The following is a 19,778-nucleotide window of genomic DNA, read 5'->3' on the forward strand; positions in this document are numbered from 1 at the left end:
ACTGTAAAAGAAAATGGTTTCCTTTCAATGATTTTCATCTTCAGACTATAACCAGGACTCAGGGGAGGGGTTGCGTCTATAATATTAATATAAGCATTGATCCAGTGGTTCCAAAATTAGGGGTGAGGTCATTGCGGGGGTCCACATACAGGACATCATGTATATGCTCCATTTTCCCCTGAATATTGGACAAAATTATTTCTTTCAGTGTGCATGGTGGGTAACCACGGGTACAACGTTCAGCACCGGTGACTTTCAGAAGTTTGAGACTTGAACTAAAAACAAATTTGAGACAAGAACGGTTTTCTTGAATTGCACCAGGTCTACAAAGTAACTCCTTCATGAGTCACTTGACAAGTTCTTACCTGCTTAATCCACACAAAGTAATGCAGTTTGCAGCATTGAGTGCAAAAGCACTAGGCACTGAGGAGGGGTTTTTAAGGCAAAAAAAACATTCACAACCAGTTAAAACTGAATACACAAATATTTATGCATTTTATTTTTCCTAGAAAAATCCAAACTGTTGTCATGCTTTGTCAAACAAAGATAAATAAAATTATTGGTGAAAAAAAAAAACAATTACTAGAACAGAAATGGTAGTCAGATTAGGAGTAGAAGGGTCTCTGCCTTTGTGCTTTCAATCTGGTCAAACCTGTTCAGAGGTGTTTTATTTTGAAAAAAGGACATCTGAATCAAAGCTCTTGTGTTCACTGAATGGTGGCTAAAACACTTATCTCTGGTTCTCTGGGATCAAAATATTTTTTTTCCTGTGTCTGTTTTTTTTTTTAGTAAAATGAAGGAATCCAGAATCCCCCCTCCCCCTCCCCCACTGTAGCTCAGCACCGTCTACCGATGCTTCATGTTTACTGAAAACAGCGGGAGTACAAGCCAGATTGTGAAAGGCAGTTACACTCAAATGTGAGTGCATTGAATGCTTCACGGTCACCTGACCAGGTGAGATGTTAACCAGTATATGATGATTGGCTGAAAAACTGCAGTGGCCACAGTGATGTAAAGGCGGAGCTGAGGTTTGGCACTTGATGCCATTCCCATGGTGTCAGAGGAGATGGAGGTGAGGATCTTCATCTTCAGAGAACGAACCTGCAGGACAAAACAAAGACCTTCATTAGCAGAATGCTGTTTAATCGTCAGTATGGAATATGTAGATCCCAGAGATGAGGGATTATCTATCGTTGTAGGCTGGCTGACTGATACACATTTTTTATTGTAGAGAGAAAAAACCTATTATTTATATTCAGCTCCATGGTTTTCTAATATTTACATTATTTAAATTCACTTGAATGTCACGTTCAGCCCTGCCAAATTTAGTAATGGGGGCGAGAACAAATAAATAGAAAAAAAAATGTAACAATGAGGTCATAACTAAACTAATGCATTTAAATCTATTTTGTTTTAATGGACCAATAACATCCAATGATCAAGTTATTACCGTTGAAAAGGCCTATTTAGGTACTGTATATGAAATGGCCGGTCCCACCCAAGATCAAAGAAACTAATTTTAAAATGTAATATTTACCCAGTTTCTAATTTTCTAAACAAACGTTTCAGATTTGATCAAACAGAAAGTATTTTTAGTAATTACCCAGAGGAACCTTTAGAACACCTATTCTTTACCTGCCCATTTAGAGATTGGCTTTGTCTTAAAATTCCTAACATTCCCATTTTTACTTTTAATCATATAAAATGATTTGTTGACAACTTAGAAAGTAATGTGTCTGTTACTGTGAATATAGTGTTCCTCTATGCAAATACTATTTTATTAATGACTTTAAATTGTATTTTTCCTATTTAAAACTGTTGAAAGCTGACCACCATGCCATAAAAATGACATCTGTTTATCTGTCTAACTGTTGTTTTGAATGTATAAAGTCAGGCTCCTTTTGGTTTCTATTTTCCTCTGCCTTACAATGTACAGTATGTGTTTGTGTGTGTGTTAGGGTGTTATTATTTTTGTTTTTACTGTCTCTTTGTTTGGTTTGTGATATATTGTTGTTCTGCTATTACCTATACTCTATATCTTCTTGTTGTTCAATTAAAAAAAAAAGATATATATATATAAATATATATATTTATATTTAACTTGGCCATTGTGTCGTGCCAAGAAAGGACAATAAAGACGACAATTCAAATGTCTTGCATTTTTGATATTTTTCATAATCAGTTTGAGCCGGTTTCACAAACTATTAGCTTTAGCTTTGACATTGTGAACAAGCCTTGTATGTGTTTGTATAGTTTTGGTTATTGTAGGGAAATAAAATTAACTGTATGCGCCATTCTGTTTGTAGAGAACCAACTCCAAATCAGTTGTTATTTAATTCAAAATAAAACACCATAGTCTGTGGTGGTTCAGTAAAATATTCTGAAACTAATTAGGTGTAATTAGTTGCAGGTATATTTGCAGAATAAACTGAAGAAAGCTTTATATTAATCATCTTCGCTGCTTTGTTGTTTCTTCCTCATTATGCATCCGAACATCTGAGAACAACAACCAGGAGCAATAACAACACGTGTAAATAAAATGAACTGATTTACTTATGCTTGTAATTAGTGAAAATATTGCACATATAAATAAATGCCTCCTTTGGTCTGGAGTTTAAAAATAAACATTCATATATATATGTGGATGCAAGCAATATACAGTAGATCAGAGGTGGGCAACTTTTATCACAACAGGGCCACAAAAATGTGATTGTTTGATCTAAGGGACACATTATCAACATTCATGTTAGCATTTAGAATAATGACCAATCTGATCATTAATACAGGCAAGAACAATGAGGTTATGTTGTCATTCCAGGTATTTTTCTCTCATTTTGCGCATTCTGTTGTCTTGAGTGTTTTTACTGTTGTTTTGTGTGTTTTTGAAGTCATTTCGGCCTTGTACTACGAAGCTGGATTTCCTCTTATCACGCTAACTACCAGGATTTAATCGGTGTACAGCATCCTATACTATGAAGCTGGCTAACGTCTTACGGGGCTAAATCACCATGGTAACTTAGGCTGAACGATTAACCTGGTCAAGACCAGATTTTGTTCTGGATCAGATCTGAAGTTCTAAAGTCACGCCTCTTGACCAATCAGTCACTGTGTGGATCTGATATGACTGACAGAGAATATTTTTCCTTTATTTACTATGACATCCTATAGGAAATAAAGAGATTTGTATCTGATGGACTGACCTACATTATTCAGCTGACAAAGCTTGCGTGCATCGGGCGCTTTCAGACCCATAAATAAATAAATTAATTCATGTATTCTGTGGTGACGCAGAGAGTCTCAGTCCTGTAAGATTATATAAAATACAAATATATTCCACCTTATGATGTAGGCTGAACTGTATGAATGCAGCATCAGAGCCACAGACAAAGTGAAACTCATCAGTGTCTTATTCTCTGTTTACAATCTCTAATTTAATCATTAACACTCTTCAATTCCTGCATTCATTCCTTGCTGCTTTTATTGCAGCAATGGTGTTGTTTTTGGTCTGAATTATGGAGCCATTTTTTGTGCATTAGTTTTCTGTAGATTTTGTGTTTTATTGTCATTTCATGGTTTTGCTTTGGGGGCCACTCAAAATTAGTGCGACGGCCGCATGTGGCCCCTGGGCCACCAGTTGCCCATGTCTGCAGTAGATCAGGAAAAACATTCTCATAGTGAGATTAGGCAGAACTCCTTCAAAGAGGCCTCAGTTAACCTCAGGAGGCCCCATATCGCTGTGGATTTACAAAGAATGAAAACACTCACGATGAAGAACATGAGGGCACAGGAGGACCAAGCGAGGGCCACAAAATACCCATCACTCCCAAACAGCAGCCCACACAACACCGTGAAGATAATCCTGCAGGAAGAACAGGTTTCCAAATCACAAATACCATTTTAGATTCCATATTAGATCACATGATGCCAGTATGTGTGTGTGTGTCCTGCTCTCACCCAACATATTTGTATCCGCTGTAGGCCATGAGGTCAAAGGTGGAGAGGTCGCTGTGAACCGTCAGTAGATACAAACTCAGCAGCAACACTAAAACCTCGATGATGATCCACACGAGGGCAGTGCTGGCACACAGACCCAGAACCTCAGGGCTGAACCTTCCCATGATGTCAAACACAAACGTCTCCTTTAGTTCATCTTACAAACGGATTAAGTGTGAGTCATATGAAGAGGCAACACACACACCTTTTCTGGATCCCCAAAGCCATCCCCGCAAGTAAAATGTAGGTGATGAAGGCCATGGCTGAAAGAAGACACCATAATCAGCACAATGACCACGGGGGGGGGGGGGGGAGAGAAAAGAGAGAGAGAGAGAGAGAGAGAGAGAGATTGTAATTGCATATATTATAATTGTAATTTTTAAAACCGGTGAGACTAATTGGTAAAATACACTAAAGCTCACACCCTATTTAAAAATAACTGATGAGTATTTAAGCACCCTCAACTGAAAAATCTGTTGCTGTTGTAATTGTGATTAAATTGTAATTGAGTTTAGATAATTGACTTTGTAATTCTCATAAAAAAATCTATAAAAAAATGTCTATTATCATTTAACGCAAAACTGGGGAACCGTGTTACAGTTCTATGTACAGTTCTACACGTGTAGTTAATAATTATTAAAATATGTTTCGTATCATGTTTTCCCACATTTTACCATTAAAAAAATTATAAATCAAAGGGCATATTGACACAACAAAGGCTCAGGCGCCCACACCAAAAATATTAAAAACTATATTTATATTGAGTAGGAAGCCTAACAAGGTAACCAATAAATAGGAAATAAATTAGATGATAGATATGAGTTACTAGTGTATTTTACAGTTATCATAAGAGATGCTAACAGAAAGCTAACACAAGAGGAAGGTTAACTTTTATTAGGTTATTTATTTCAGGCTCAGTAATTGTGATCAATTGTTATTGAATTTCAGTAATTGAGAAGGTAATTGTAATTGACTTTCTGGGGATAAAAAATAACTGCAATTTAATTGTAATTGGAAAAAATGCTGGTCACTGTAATTGTAATTGAAAATGTAATTGTAACTGAAAAATGTAATTGATCCCAACCCTGGTGGAAACTCACTTGGTATGTAAAGATCAGGAGCGTTCACATCCTGTCTGGGAGGGAGAGGAGTGTCTCGATGGTACCGAACCTCCCAGTCCTGCAAAACAATGCAAACAGTGGGATTCATTCAAACCATGTCAGTCACAACACATTTCATCACGGTTCTACGCTAACATTTTACCATTGGAGGCCGTGTGCTCCTAAAGGCAAATATTTGGGAACAGTAAAAAATGTATTTATAGACACAAACAGCACATTAAACATTTTGATTTCAAGGACATCAGTTGTATATCCCACTGCTTTTGTGTGTTGGCCGTCTGGCACGTTTAAAATTCAGTCAGCGTTCCACTGCAGGAGTGGGATCAAACGTCCCAACAGAGACCCTCTGATAATCCTTCTCAAATAAATAATAACATCTTTAAATCTGCATATAAAGGACAAAGTGTTTCTACACTAAACAATATGAACTACATGACTAAACTGGAAGTTAGAACCATCCTTTTCTCCTACTTTATTTATTTCTTTATTTTGTTGCCCTGTCAGCTCTCACGACACTCATTACTTTATCACAGAGAACGACTGCGAGTGGTGCGGTGAAGAGGATTGTGGGATTTGTCGTTTGTAAATGAGACAACAACAAAGTTATTAATATAAGTACCTTTATTTAGCCCATACATGCCTGTGTTTGTTTGTCAAACATGTCAACCTCTGTGATTAAAGTGCTTTTATATGCACCCTCTCATTCCTACTAATAAAGTTTGCATATAATACTGATTAAGTTGAACAGTCTATATAATTTTAACATAAAAAAGTTGAAATTAGATTTCATTCTAATGTCATTTTTGTTTTTCTTTTATTTATTTAGCACACATTACAGAAAAAAAACAACATTAAAGGACCAAGGACAGAACAAAGCCCAAAAGGCTTGTAGAAGAGTTTCCTTTCTATAAATCATTTAAAATAAGGGCAAACAAATAACCTTTGCTATATGAGGAAAAATAATATATACAGTGTATACACTACACAAAATCAATATCAAAAGACAATAAAAATATTTAACAAAACAGAAATTGAAAATCAAAAAAGAAATACAAAATTAAAACATATACACATACACCAATATACACATGCAAATACTGTACATACATATCACACGTGAAAAGGCATAGAGTACAGAGAGAGAGGGCATGTGTGTGCAGTACAACAAACAAGCTTCACGTGTCCATTAAACTGCAGGAAATGTCTATTGATACAGAAATGTATCGATAGACATGGATACAAAAACATATCAATAGACCTCGGGACTATGGGTACGTGGTCTAAGGCGCCTGACTCAAGGATTCTTCCTTCCGCTGGCATGGGTTCGATTCCTACTTTTGTCATATAAAGTTTTTCATTTTAACATATTTAACACGGCAAATTCCACCTTTAGAAATACTTTAATAAAAAAACATTTTAGGGTATTTCCTGGGTTAGGGATAAAGTTTGAGCTACAATAAAAAGGGTTAGCGGGGTAGCTAAAAATAAATGAGCTAAAATAAAACTGACGGAACTTTAAGTCACGTGGTGCACCTATCACATCACCTAAACTGGCCAATGAGGGGCGCTGTGTATGAATAGATTGGCATCCTATTAATAAGTTTCCGTGTCAATAGCCACGACCTAAACTGTGAGAGCCCAAGACCAAGTCCCATCATCATGTCATTGTCAGGAGCTGGGTTTCCATTACAGATTTTCGCAAAATTAAAGTATTATTTCTAAATGTGGACAAAGTATAATTGCGTTTTGAATGAGTTTCCATTGAATGTTGTTTTGGGGAGGAGCCTCGTAACTCCCGTGAAATCTCATCCCGCGAGCCTTCACTGCAGAAAGACGGACACCTCACGTCTAATATGGCAGTAATGATTTTTAAGTATAATGCTAGGAAATGTTCCGGTCTCCTCTTCTGTTTACACGTACCATTCCATGTTTTGTCGAAGAGCAGTAGTCTGAAGCACTAACAGCTTTCGCCTCCATTCCCCCAGGACTTTGCTGAAAACCATGGGACACAGGGCTTTTCAGTCATCGGTACCCAGGCTCTGGAACACCCTGCCTGACCACCTCAGGGCTCCACAGTCTGTCGATTGTTTTAAGAAACATTTGAAAACTAATTTATTTAAGCAATGTTTTAAGACTTATTTATTCTATCTTGATTGGTCTTTGATTTTATATTACTGTTCTCACTCCCTGTAGCACTCTGAGATTTGTGTACAAATATAAAGTGCGTTACAAATAAAATACATGATTATTATTATTATTATTATTATGTGACCAGGTACGTCAAGTTCTGTGATGTTTATTTGTGGAAAAAGTGTTCCCATAGCACTTTTGCGACACATTTCAATATTTAAACGTCTGAAATACCTCCTCATGAAAGCATAAAATCCTATTAGTGATATTTGAGCATTTTTTTTTTTGTTTTTTTTTTTTTTATAAATTCAGGTGTTTCCATTGTCTGTTTTTATTGCACTATTTAGATTTTGTGCAATTCCAAAAGTAATGAAAATGCAGCTATTCACACTTGTATTGTTGTGTACAGGCCCTCATGTGTTTGCTTTATACAGGGTAACAGAGGACAAACATAATGTTATGACAGTGGTCATATCTCCACATTATAATAGTGATAAACAAAGCTGGACAGGAGATAAATAAGTCAATAATCCCGCATGTACAGCACGAGTCATGCTGAGAAACATGATGACAGTGAAACGTGGCAAGAAGCTCAGATTACCTGGTGTGTGTACGGGAACATGATGATCAGAAGTTTCTTCAGGACATATCTGGTGTCCACAGCAAAGAAGTATTTCAGCTTGTTCACAGACATGAATCTGCTGATCTGACAGCAAAGAGAGCACAGACATTACCTTCACAGATGAGAAGTGACAGTTTGCCAAAATTCATCAATGCTGCCGAGTCAGTCAGTTATTAATTAAGAAGCTTCAGGCCAGTGCGTCACTGGGAGGCTGCCAATCCGGTACAACAGCACCTGGTTCACTAATGGACCTCCCACAGCCCACACATTTTCTTCCATTTTATTTGCATATGCTATGAGTTGATATAAAATCCTTCACAGTGGCTTCATATTAAAAAGTAAAGAGGGTAGTGTGGTTGATTGAAACCTCAGCCACTGGAAAGGACACATTAAGTGGTAGAGCGTCTGCTTCTGACAAGTCATGCACATCTGAGAGCAGATCAAAGAAAGACAGACTAAAACTACTCCTGGAGGGTTAATGAAATCACATACTGTGTGTGTGTGTGTGTGTGTGTGTGTGTGTGTGTGTGTGTGTGTGTGTGTGTGTGTGTGTGTGTGTGTGTGGTTTGCAATATTAAAAAACAAAAGAGTCACTTATCACATTATGAACCAAACACCACATGAGCAGAACTAACACTTGAGCAAATAAACAAGCTGCAGTAAAGAGTCATGAGCGGGATATCTTGTTTACTAGGGATGTAACGATTCACTCAACTCCCGATACGATGCGATTCACAATTTATTTTACAAATTTTGATGCAATTTCATTAAAAATAAATCCTGAATGAAATAAAGAAATAGTACAAATGAAGAAGACTGTTCATTTAAATTCTGGTTCTACAGTAAACAATGCAAAACTACATAATAGTTAATTTCCTTTTTAAAAGTGCAACTGAAAATGTACAGTAATTTGTGCCTCAACAATTAGACTTTAAAACAAATCCCATATCAAAGAAATAATATATATAAATAAACTATGGCTTTCATTCTCTCTCTTGTTTCTCCCTTTCCTCTGTGACCCTCTGACCTTGGATTTCACGTGTTCTTTCTTTCTCACTTCTTTAATTTTGTCTTGGGGAAGCCAAAATACTTCCACACTTCTGATTTAAAACATGGTGGTGCGTCCTGAATTTCAAATTATAAATAGATAGCCCTTTGCTGTAGATTTTTTAAAAGTACTGCAATTCAATTTCAGAGTATCGATGTGAAACGTGACACCTTTGAAACGATTTTTAACTGCTTCACGATTAGTCTTTACTTCCCTATTGTTTACAGTACTTTTTTAACAAAGAAATCTCGACTTGTATCCACGTCAATGACTTGCATGACATTTAGGGATGAATTGATGTCTAAACAAAAGCTAATCATATTATAAAAGTGAACTCTAAGCAGTGTCCAAAAAATGATCCAGTAAGCATAACTGTGCTTACGGCTGTTTTTGTTCTGGAGGATAATTAATGAAACATATGCTGTCAGTAACTAACCCACTGACATTAAATCCTAGTCAATAGAATATCAAACAGTTTCAGTGCTTTGTTTGTCAGTTGTGTATCAGCACATGTTCAGGTTAAAGATACAGTCTGCAATGTTGGAAATCTAGCATAATTTCAGCAAGCAAGACCTCCTCTAAGCTCCACCCCCTCCAGTATGCTCCGTTTAAAGTCACACTCCCACAAGCTTGAACCAAAAAACTAGTTTCCTTCCACTGTTGTATAGTGTTTAAAAAGTACTGTTAGTAATAATTGACAATAAGATTATTTGTATGCTGATCTCCATTACTGATTTGTAAAAGGACCATTCCCATAAATAACACTTTGATGCCATTACACCACATTTAGTTGAAGCTCAGGGTGTGCGATCTGACGATATTAGATCATTAAGGATTAAAACATGACGACAATCTGCCAAATCATGAAGATCGTAGAACCGTCTGTAGTGCACTTCCCTTGCGATGCCTTGTCTCTGACATGTCTGTGGTCCATACACAGCACATTCAAAGGTTTTTTCCTTTGCCAAATCACACCATTTACTAGTCAGGCTCATTTCAGCACTACAGAGTAGACACATGGAATAATTATTAAACACTCAATCAGCGCAGAAAGTACGCTCCGCTAACTCCTAATTTACTTTTTGAATGTGAGGTTTTAATTATTTTTTTTTTTTTTTAGGAAAGCTATAGGTATTTGTCAGTTTATCAGCTTTACTGAAAAATCTGCACAGAAAGGTTGTTTATTTTTGTTAAACTACATGCCTTTCTGCTCTGCAACAGCGCACAGGAGAAGTAAGATTGATTATTTTTTTTAAAAATTCCCTTTAAAAGAGGTGAAAATCTATATTTTAGACCGGGGCCTCAAGTACACAATAAAACCAGGTAGTAGAACAGTGAAACCACGAATAGAAAGCATTAAGAGTCACTGTGTTCAGCAATGCCAAACCTCACACATCTGCAAATCCTCCAATAGAACACGATGAGTCATGGCACACACATTTCACGTTTTATTTCAGCTTATCCAGTCAAACCAGATTTTTATAACCCGGTAGATCAATTATTTTAATTGTGTAAAAAATTACGAATTGACAACGTCATTAATTAGAGGAAACAAAGAGCGTGGGTGAGGTGTCACATTGATGAACGGTTTCAGTGTTCTACCACCAGTTTTTGTGTGTCAAAATCAAGAGAGTTGTAGTGTGTGAATCTACACCTGTTTTTACACACAAGTACAAGTTGACAAATCCCATCTTATGTGTATGTACGATCAATAAATGAACCCTGATGAGTAAGAACCCTCTGTCATTGAAACACGTAGGCACTCTACCTTTGGGCAAATGTTTCATATTTCAAAGGAAGCACACAGAGAACGCTCCAGCTTTGCAGGTTTCAAGGGTCATTAGAAAGTGTGGCTCAGAACAAAGCAGAACTGTGACCATGCCTCATCATCTAAATATACCTCTACATTTTTCAGTTACAATTACATTTACAATTATCCATGTTCAATTACAATTCAATTACAGTGACCAGCATTTTTCTCAAATACAATTAAATTACAATTATTTTTTATCCTCAGAAAGTCAATTACGTTCTCAATTACTATAGTTCAATTACAATTAATCACAAATAATAAATAAGATAATAAAAGTTAACCTTCCTCTTGTGTTAGCTTTCTGTTAGCATCTCTAATGGTAACGGGTCCTAAATCAGCTGTAAAATACATTAAAAACAAATATCTATCATCTGATTTATTTCCTATCTATTGGTTACCTTGTCAGGCTTCCTAATCAATGAAAATATAGGTTTTAATATTTTTGATGTGGGCATCTGAGCTTTTTTGTGTCAGTATAGCTAGATTTTTTTTTTTTTTTTAAATGGCAAAATTTGGGAAAGCTTGGTATGAAACATTTATTTTAATAATTGTTAACTACATATGTGTAGAACTGTACATAGAACTGTAACATGGTTCCCCAGTTTAGGGTTAAATTATAATTGAATAACTTTTTTGACAACTTATAATTTACTTACAATTTTCATGACAATTACAAAGTCAATTATCTGAACTAGGGGTGGGCAATATGGGAAAATGATCGTATCACGAATTTTTCTTTGTACGATCACGATTTTTTTTTCTCATTCAAATGATTTAGACTATTTTAAAGTTATTTAACAATAAAACAAACCAAATTACCTTCTTAAAATCATCGCCCTAAATAGAAAAAAGGAATAAAAGATCATTTAGGACAAGGTAATTATTTTTATTTTTTATTATTGTATGTAAGCAATTCATCAAACTGGTTCCTAGTACAATTAACATCAAACAAAAAGGCTGACAAGTTATTTTTTTCACACAGTCTTTTTACTTTGATTTAGAATTAGCATCACTTGCTACATAACAAGGCAGCATATCAGTCTAGTGATTTCTATTTGTTATTGAGGTAACACACTCATATTAATAAAATACTACTTTAAGCAGTGTTTGAACGCCTCATTTAACACAGTTTAGACAATTATATCCTTTACAAGATAAAACGTTACTGCTTTGGTTACATTAGGTCTGGATCATATGAACCAGTATTCATATCTCTATATTTTTCCTCAAAATGGCAATAGGTGATATAAACTCCATTTATTATTATTTTTTTCAATAGTTTTGCAAGAATAACAATAATGGGTCAAAGTCAGTGGAGAAAAATGCCACAAAGACCCTTTTATGAATCACAAGCAGCACAATAACCACATTTTGTCACTTTTGATTGTTTCCTTCATTAAGGCTGAAATGTGATTAAATTATGTAGTGTTGCTTTTTTCAGGGCAGCTCTGAGTTGTTGAAAGTAGTTTTTAAAGTAGATCACATTCAGGACACTGTCTCTTTAAGGATATGGAAACAGCCCAGTGAGCTACAGCAGCAGCAGATCTCTGCTGAAGAGCAACAGAGAGTTAGTTAGAGAAGAGAAACACATGCAGTGTTTCCTCAAACATCTCTCAGTGCTTCAACACTCAGAACTGATTGAGTTTTACAGACAGACAGACATCTGCACTGAGCCTCTGACAGTCGCTAACACGGAGGAAGCAGCACAGCTAACTCTGTGTGTGCACTGGGGGGGAGGGGGAGGGCGAGCGGAGCGTACTTCTGCCCTGTTTAAGCGCTTAATTAATCTTAATTAATGTCTGTTATGCTGACATGCTGACTAGAAAATGGTGTGATTTGACAGAGGAAAAAAAACATTGGATGTTCTGTGTATGGACCACAGACATATGATGCAGACACGGCACTGCAAGGGTTAAAATATGAACTACAGACGGTTCTACGATCTCTGTGATTTGGGAGACTGTCGTCATGTTGTAATCCTTAATGATCTAATATCGTCAGATCGCACACCCTTAATCTGAACTTAATTACGATTATGACAGCAATAATTTAGAATTATGCCATAATTGTAATTAATTATCAATTACACAATTACAATTATAATTGACCCCAATCTTGATACATACCTACATACATAGTTTTTTTCCTCTCTCTTGTTGCAATAATATAATACATGAACACATCTATTAATACTAACCATGTGTAATAATATTAGCACTTCACCTAACAACCAACCAGGCTAACAGCGAAGTGCAATTTCTTATTCAAGACAAAATATTAGTACGGTTGCACTTCAGCACTAAAGCACTTATCATCTGTCTTATGCACTTTAGCTGCAATGGTCACTTTATTTCTGGTGTGTCCTCAGCTAAACAATGTTATATTTTATTGTAATGTCCGTTCTGTCTGATTTTGGATTTGTCTGGGTTTTTTCTTCTGGTTTTGTTTTTTTAAATGTAATTTCTGTTGTACACAACATCAACCTGCCGGGGACGATAAATGGAAACTAGCCTGTGGTTACAATCTGACACATTTACATGTTCACATCCATTAATGAGTTTGTCCCTTGTAACAAATAAATATATAAATAAATAAATAAATAACACCCTCCCTGTTGTGCCCTGTGCTTACTTACCTCTTTGTTTACTATATCCTTTCCTTGGTTAGCTAAGGAGGAGCCATACATCATGGCGGCATTAGCCATGGGGTCGGCGAACATGTTGCCCGCCCCTGGCCCTCCCTGCATGTCACTGCTGGCTCCTTGCATGTCGTACCCGGGGGTGTAATAACCCTGGCTGTTCATAGCTGGTGCAGTTGAGCTGGTGTCCTCAAACAGAACGGATCCTGCTGGGGGCGGAGCTGCACGAGCTCTCGACTTTGCTGTGAAAGAGCGAACAACTGTTATTGAACTTCTTAAATTATCCATGTTAAAATACTCAATTACGATTACGGTGACTTAAAATTATAATTACTCGTACAGTTCCCATCAGAGGTATTATTCATATTAACATTAACAAGAGTTTAAGTCTTAAATCAGCTGTAAAATACACTAAAAGATTATCTATCATCTAATTTGTTTCTCATCTATTGGTTACCTTGTTAGGCTTCCTAATCAATGAAAATATTGGTTTTAATATTTTTGGTGTGGGCATCTGAGCCTGTTTTCTGTCAGTATACCCCTGGATTTATTAGGGGGCCAAGCTTGCAGGGCCAGGGACCAGCGGTGCTAGGAACCCTATTGTATTCGTTCCAATTATTATTATAGTTAATTTTCATAGATCCGTTGGTAAAAGTGGTGCTGCAGAGGGTGGGTCCAGAACCCCCAGCTTAGCTTTGACACAAAAAGTCACATGTCAGCAACCAGGTGGCGCTAAAACCAAGGTCAACAAGTTTTGACCTATAGTTCCCACACCGTATGTTGCACATTCAAAAACTTCATATCCACAGATTTCCTGAATAGCACTAAATCACCTGGGCTAGGCCACGCCCATTTCCGCCTAAACTTTTGTAAGAACAAAATTGCGAAAACTGGAAAACCTACTTTTTTGAACTCCTCCTAGGGGTTTGGTTCAATCAGCGTGAAACTTGGCACATAGAGTCTTCAGTTGGACCTGATATAAAGCTCAGCAAATAATTTTGCTCAAGCAAAATATGCGCAAATTATTAACAAGTAAAGTTTTCTAGCTAGCTATAAAAACGCAAACTGGTGCATATCTCGGTCAAAATAAATGCTAACAACAACAAATTTGAGATCCTTGGTTGGCATGTGACTGTGGGGGTATGAGCCAAATTTGAATAATGTAAGACACTAGGGGGCGCTGCAAAAATGGGATATTTATATCTCTTAAATGGCAAGACCGATTTTCAACAAATTTGGTGGATATGAACTTGGGTCACTCCTGAGCCCATATCTCAAAGTTATTCGCGATTTGTCAAAGTGGGTGTGGCTTATTACAACATACCATATAAATAAACAAACATTTATTTCAGCTGAATTATTAGGCTTGGCCCACTTTCATAACTGCTTGCAGTTCTAGTTATTATTATTATTTTTAATGGCAACAAGATCCTCAAGGAACTCACAGGCAAACTAAATATGAAATATATTTTAATAATTGTTAACTATGTATGTGTAAACCATAGAACGATAACATTATTTCCCAAGTTTTGTGTTTACTTATATTGTAAATCAGTTTTTTAATAGAATTTTCATGCCAATTACAAAGTCAATTATGTGAACTCAATTACAATTCAATTATGATTACAACAGCAACAATTACAATTACGTCATAGTTGTAATTAATTATCAATTACGTGATTACAATTATAAGTGACCCCAACCTTGCTGTGCAGTGACAGTCTGTGTACAGTTTTAAGATAATAACATGAATGATCAGCTAAAACGACAACACTTTCATCCTAATCAACATGAAACCTAAAGTTGAATAACAATAAAAATGTGAAGATGAAAACGTAAACCTAATTACATAAATGTGAATAACCACTTAGAAATACATAGCAAATATTACTTAAAGAAACGTTAACTACTGCCCTACATAAGTGATCGTAAAAATGTGGCCAATACGGTGTGGATTTTTCAACAAGTCGGCACACATTAGTCATGATGCAGAACTGTGCGTTACTGCCATCACACTTGGTGGGATGACTAAACTGGCATAGCCACTGTACATCTCTGAGAATCTAACATTGAAAAATGAGCTTCGGAAGTTGTGGGTAAAGTGATGCACTCAACAGCACGCAGGACGGATAGGACGTGCCTCATATGCAGGACCGTGTCTGAGTGCGGGAAAATTGCATTTGAGCGAGTGACTGAAGAACTCATATCTGTTATACATTAGTTTTCATCCTTAATGCCTAAAATAAGAAGTTTGCTTGAATATAAAGCAAATAACAGTAATAAAATGACGTTTCTGGACCGGGGAGCGGGGTGGGCGTCAGGGTTGGGGTCAATTACATTTTTTAGTTACGATTACGCTTTCAATTACCTATGTTCAATTACCAAGTCAATTATGATTACAGTGACTAGCATTTTTTCCAATTACAATTAGTTTTTTATCCCCAGAAAGTCAATAAAATTGCGTTCTCAATTACCAAAGTGCAATTAGAATTCATCACAATTACTGAGCCTGAAATAAATAGCCTAATAAAAGTGAACCGTCCTCTTGTGTTAGCATCTCTTATGCTAACGGGTCCTAAATCAGCTGTAAAATACACAAAAAACAAATATCTACAATCTGATTTATTTCCTATCTATTGGTTACCATGATAGGCTTCCTAATCAATGAAAATATAGGTTTTAATAGTTTTGGTGTGCGTTTTTTGTGTCAGTACACCCCTAGACTTAATTATTTTATTTTATTTTTTAAATGGTAAAATATGGGATAACTTGATATGAAACGTATTTTAATAACTGTTAACTACATATGTGTAGAACTGTACACAGAACTGTAACATTGTTCCCCAGTTTTGCGTAATAACCAAACTCTATAGACATTGTCGCGCCAATCAGAAAAACAACAAAACTGCGCAAAACAGAACGTAAAACTCCAAACTACATGAGTGAGTAAGTAAATTAAAGTATTATCTACAATTCGGCTATGTTTTTAAAAAAAAAAAAATCATTTTGTACCTTCAAACCGAGTGATCAGAGCTTAACTTCCATGCACGGCACCACAGAGAATCTGCAGTTTTCCAGTTGGACAATTGAACGGGTTGAGTTACTGAACAACAGTTATATGGTTTAAACAATGGGAAACGAGTCTGCAAAAGACTCAGTCAAAGGTAACAATAGCATGGCACAGGAGAAAGTGGAGGAGGAGTGGCCGCACACGTGACTCTTGCTCGTGTGAGGAGCTGTGCAGTGAAATAGATATAGATGGTGCGCTAGCACCCCCCTCACACCCTGAGGTCAAAAGTTGAATAGGTTTCATTTTGGGGCCGTCCAGAAGTGAAATAAAATTAAAATAAACATTTTGAAATGACCAAATTACTCCAAAATAACAGATACACACACTCGGGGTATTTGGAACCCGTTGACTGAGTTTCAGGTCGAACTCGCACCGCGTCGGGGAGACATTTGCTCCACACACACAGACCTCCCTTGCTTTTATAGGTAGATTTTGTAGTGTGGAATGTTAGAAAAAGCTTGATCAAGTGATGTTACTCAAACAGAGAACAATAGTCAACAATTTAAGTTCACTTCAGTTATTTTTTACTGTCAGTATATGATGGGAAAAACTGAGGGAGGGACAAAAACAAAAACTTATCAGAGCGCTTATATCTGTGATTTTAGAGTCCGATAAAATCCCACATTCGTTTTCTGGCCGATATCGGACCAATATCCGATATCAATATCAGATAGGGACACCTCTAATAACTATTTACTAATGGCTACGGCTTCAAAGGGAAAGATCTAAGAAAAAAGGTAGTCTCCAGGATCCTTTTCTTCGTAATAATTTACTGTTGTACTAAAACATTTCTATGTGACCTTGTTGGTGCACTGTTTTACTGCTGATGGTACAGTACACTCTTTCAAGTAAAGACAAGTACGAGGACTTATTAAGACACTGAAGGATAGAGGAAGTAAAGGCTCAAACATACTCGGGCGGTCATTAACACAACGGACTCCTCGCAAACGCTGCCAAACTACTACGCGGCGGTGCATCCAAATATGTAAGCTCTGAAGAGAGCGGACAGCCACGTGGAGTCCATCATGCGCAGAGTACATCCAAGTAAGTTCGAGCCTTAACAGATGCACTTTTCTCCACAGATCAACAGTGCACTGAGGGGAAAGGGATTATTTGGGATCAAAGATCTGATCTGATCAAAAACAGCTCAGGCCTTGTTTTTAAAAGTCATACAAGAATCTGAGTAAGCTGAAGAGCAGTCCCCTTCAGAAACCATTGTTAGTGTCTCAAGGATATTCTGCACTTTATTAAAATGGAGAAGATAAGATGTGGAACCAATGGTTCAACCAAAAGATTTCATAAAACATGGGGCATTTTTTTTCCAAATATGTTAGGGGTCTCCATTTACTGGATGACTTAATATCTGTGGAAACACCAGGGTTTTCTTTATTTATGATTTGATTTATTACATTTTACTCAGGCTGAATGCTTTAATAGTGATATATGTATATTCCTCATTTCTGTGTTTCTCAAGTTTGCAGGTGCAGGTTACATGTATGCATTGTGCAGTGAATTAAGACACCGCTCTTGGAAGCACAGGGTCGCAAGTTCGCATCCTGCTTCAGTCTTTTTTTAATGACATTTTTTGGACGTTGAGATGACTCTGGTGACAATATTACATTAAAAATCAATATAATTGATGCGAAATCAAGCGGCAGTCACTGTTTTATAGCCAGTGTAATGGGAGGGCTCTCTATGCAGCCATCCCAAGCTGCTGCAACTTCTCCTGAAACATTTTTATTTATATTATTCCCTGCTCGTCACGTCACTGAAGCAATAAAGTGATGAAGTGACCAAAAAACGAGACTAATCACGGGCGATTTAAGCCACTATAGTCCCTAAAGTGGCGTTCTGTGTGAACACCTTTAGAACAGGCTCATATTCCTCAAACGCCGGTTTATTTCACCTATCAGGATGAATAGATCTCTTTCTTCTGGGTGGTTCGGGTGACCTTCGATCCATTGATGATGGCTTTTTATCACGGGTGGGCACGTAAGTAACCCAAGGTTTACATACTCAGGGTTGATTGACCCACTTCATACCAACTGTAATAGAATCAGATTCCCATAGTTTCCCATCGCAGGGTATGTTGACCCAGAGTTTATGGATAGACTCAGAGATTGTTAACCCTCCTTTATCCACTGAGCCAGCTGGCCTTAGTGAGGATCTGAGCTGTCTCCTGATGGAGATGTTTCACACTGTCCTAGTGCAGAGAACTACCCATCTGTGATGTCATCACGCAGGTTAGGGCTTGGCAATATGGACCAAAATTCATATGTCCATATATTGCCCAGGCCTAACGCAAAGCAAACTCAAAACAGAAGCACATAGACCCAACAATGTAAACGAAGACAGAGAAAAGGCTTGCTGGTTTATTTCCTGCCACGTAATAGCTCAGTGTGTCTGCGATGTTTCATAATTAGTGCCAATATTCATTTATCTAGGTGTAATATTAGTCCCCCTGTGCCAGAATGCTAGATCTGAGTGTTTGATAGCGTGAACCCACAGCAGGGTTAGAATATTTAGCTGTGAGTTAATGGTGCGAAAATATCCTTAAAAACTGCATCATAGATTTGTATGAAAAAAACCTGCTGAGCAAAGAAATAAGCTCATATAACCTGTGTGTGTGTGTGTGTGTGTGTGTGTGTGTGTGTGTTACTTACTGGCTCTGTATCCTTGATGTGGCAGATCCATTTTAACCTTTACTGCCTGTCAGGACAACAACACGTTAGCCACAGTTAGCTTTAATTCACTTTATCTAACACTGAACTGGTCCAGGGTGAGTCGCACACACTGGTATCATATGGTTCAACAGGTTAGTAGGAAATAACAATGTTTGACTAACCTGTTAACCTGATTCATAAATGACTACAGGGCCACGGCTGCTAGTTTGCGTTAGCTCCTAGCTAAACAAGCTAACTTAATAACGGCCAAAAGGTCGCTGTAACTCAACAGACTGTCACAGGAGACACTTGCAACTCCATTATCAGATCCAAACTGGTCTCTGAAGCCCATTTAAAGTCATTCCAGCTGTTTAACTGGAGGAATACAGAGGACAGAGAGCACTTACCTGCACCGCTAACGTTGGCTGCTGCTAGCTATGGTGTAGGATCCACCCATCCACAGTGGTTGGCTGACTGCACTCAGTGCCTGCGTGGCACAGTTTGCTCACAGCTGCTGTTTCAGCCAGAACAACAAAGGTGGCAAAATACTAGGATTTCGTACTCAATAAAAATATAGATACTTGAATGAAATAACACTCAGGTAAAAGTAAAAGTATTGAAGTGGCTTCCTTACTTGAGTAAAAGTAAAAAAGTACATGCTACGAAAATGTACTTAAGTA

General features: G+C 37.1%; 1 protein-coding gene across 2 annotated transcripts; it reads right to left on the reverse strand.

Annotated features, from left to right (window-relative positions):
* Positions 1 to 465: 465 nt before the first annotated feature.
* Positions 466 to 19,611, reverse strand: yif1a (Yip1 interacting factor homolog A (S. cerevisiae)). Of its 2 annotated transcripts, none has more exons than XM_028458790.1 (9): positions 19,506 to 19,611; positions 19,099 to 19,144; positions 13,363 to 13,607; positions 7,846 to 7,950; positions 5,094 to 5,172; positions 4,199 to 4,256; positions 3,955 to 4,110; positions 3,766 to 3,859; positions 466 to 1,101 (listed from the first exon to the last, which is right to left on the reverse strand). In XM_028458790.1, the coding sequence occupies exons 2-9, from the start codon at positions 19,127 to 19,129 to the stop codon at positions 943 to 945; spliced, it is 927 nt and encodes a 308-aa protein (XP_028314591.1). In that variant the 5' UTR covers positions 19,130 to 19,144; positions 19,506 to 19,611; the 3' UTR covers positions 466 to 942. The 2 variants fall into 2 exon arrangements, with proteins under 2 accessions (XP_028314591.1, XP_028314592.1); XM_028458791.1 differs by lacking the exon at positions 19,506 to 19,611 and adding an exon at positions 19,281 to 19,496.
* Between the last annotated feature and the right edge of the window lie 167 nt (positions 19,612 to 19,778).

The sequence above is a fragment of the Gouania willdenowi genome, chromosome 10, assembly GCF_900634775.1.
Source record: "Gouania willdenowi chromosome 10, fGouWil2.1, whole genome shotgun sequence".
Taxonomy (NCBI): domain Eukaryota; kingdom Metazoa; phylum Chordata; class Actinopteri; order Blenniiformes; family Gobiesocidae; genus Gouania; species Gouania willdenowi.

What these genes read in the sequence shown, in the direction of transcription:
- yif1a (XM_028458790.1), bottom strand. Translation starts at nt 19,129, where the DNA reads ATGGATCTGCCACATCAAGGATACAGAGCCA. An exon ending in ACATCAAGGATACAGAGCCA is followed by an intron (nt 13,608 to 19,098) that starts GTAAGTAACACA and finishes GCTCTTTCACAG; the next exon opens with CAAAGTCGAGAGCTCGTGCA. An exon ending in GCTTTGGGGATCCAGAAAAG is followed by an intron (nt 4,111 to 4,198) that starts GTGTGTGTGTTG and finishes CATCATGGGAAG; the next exon opens with GTTCAGCCCTGAGGTTCTGG.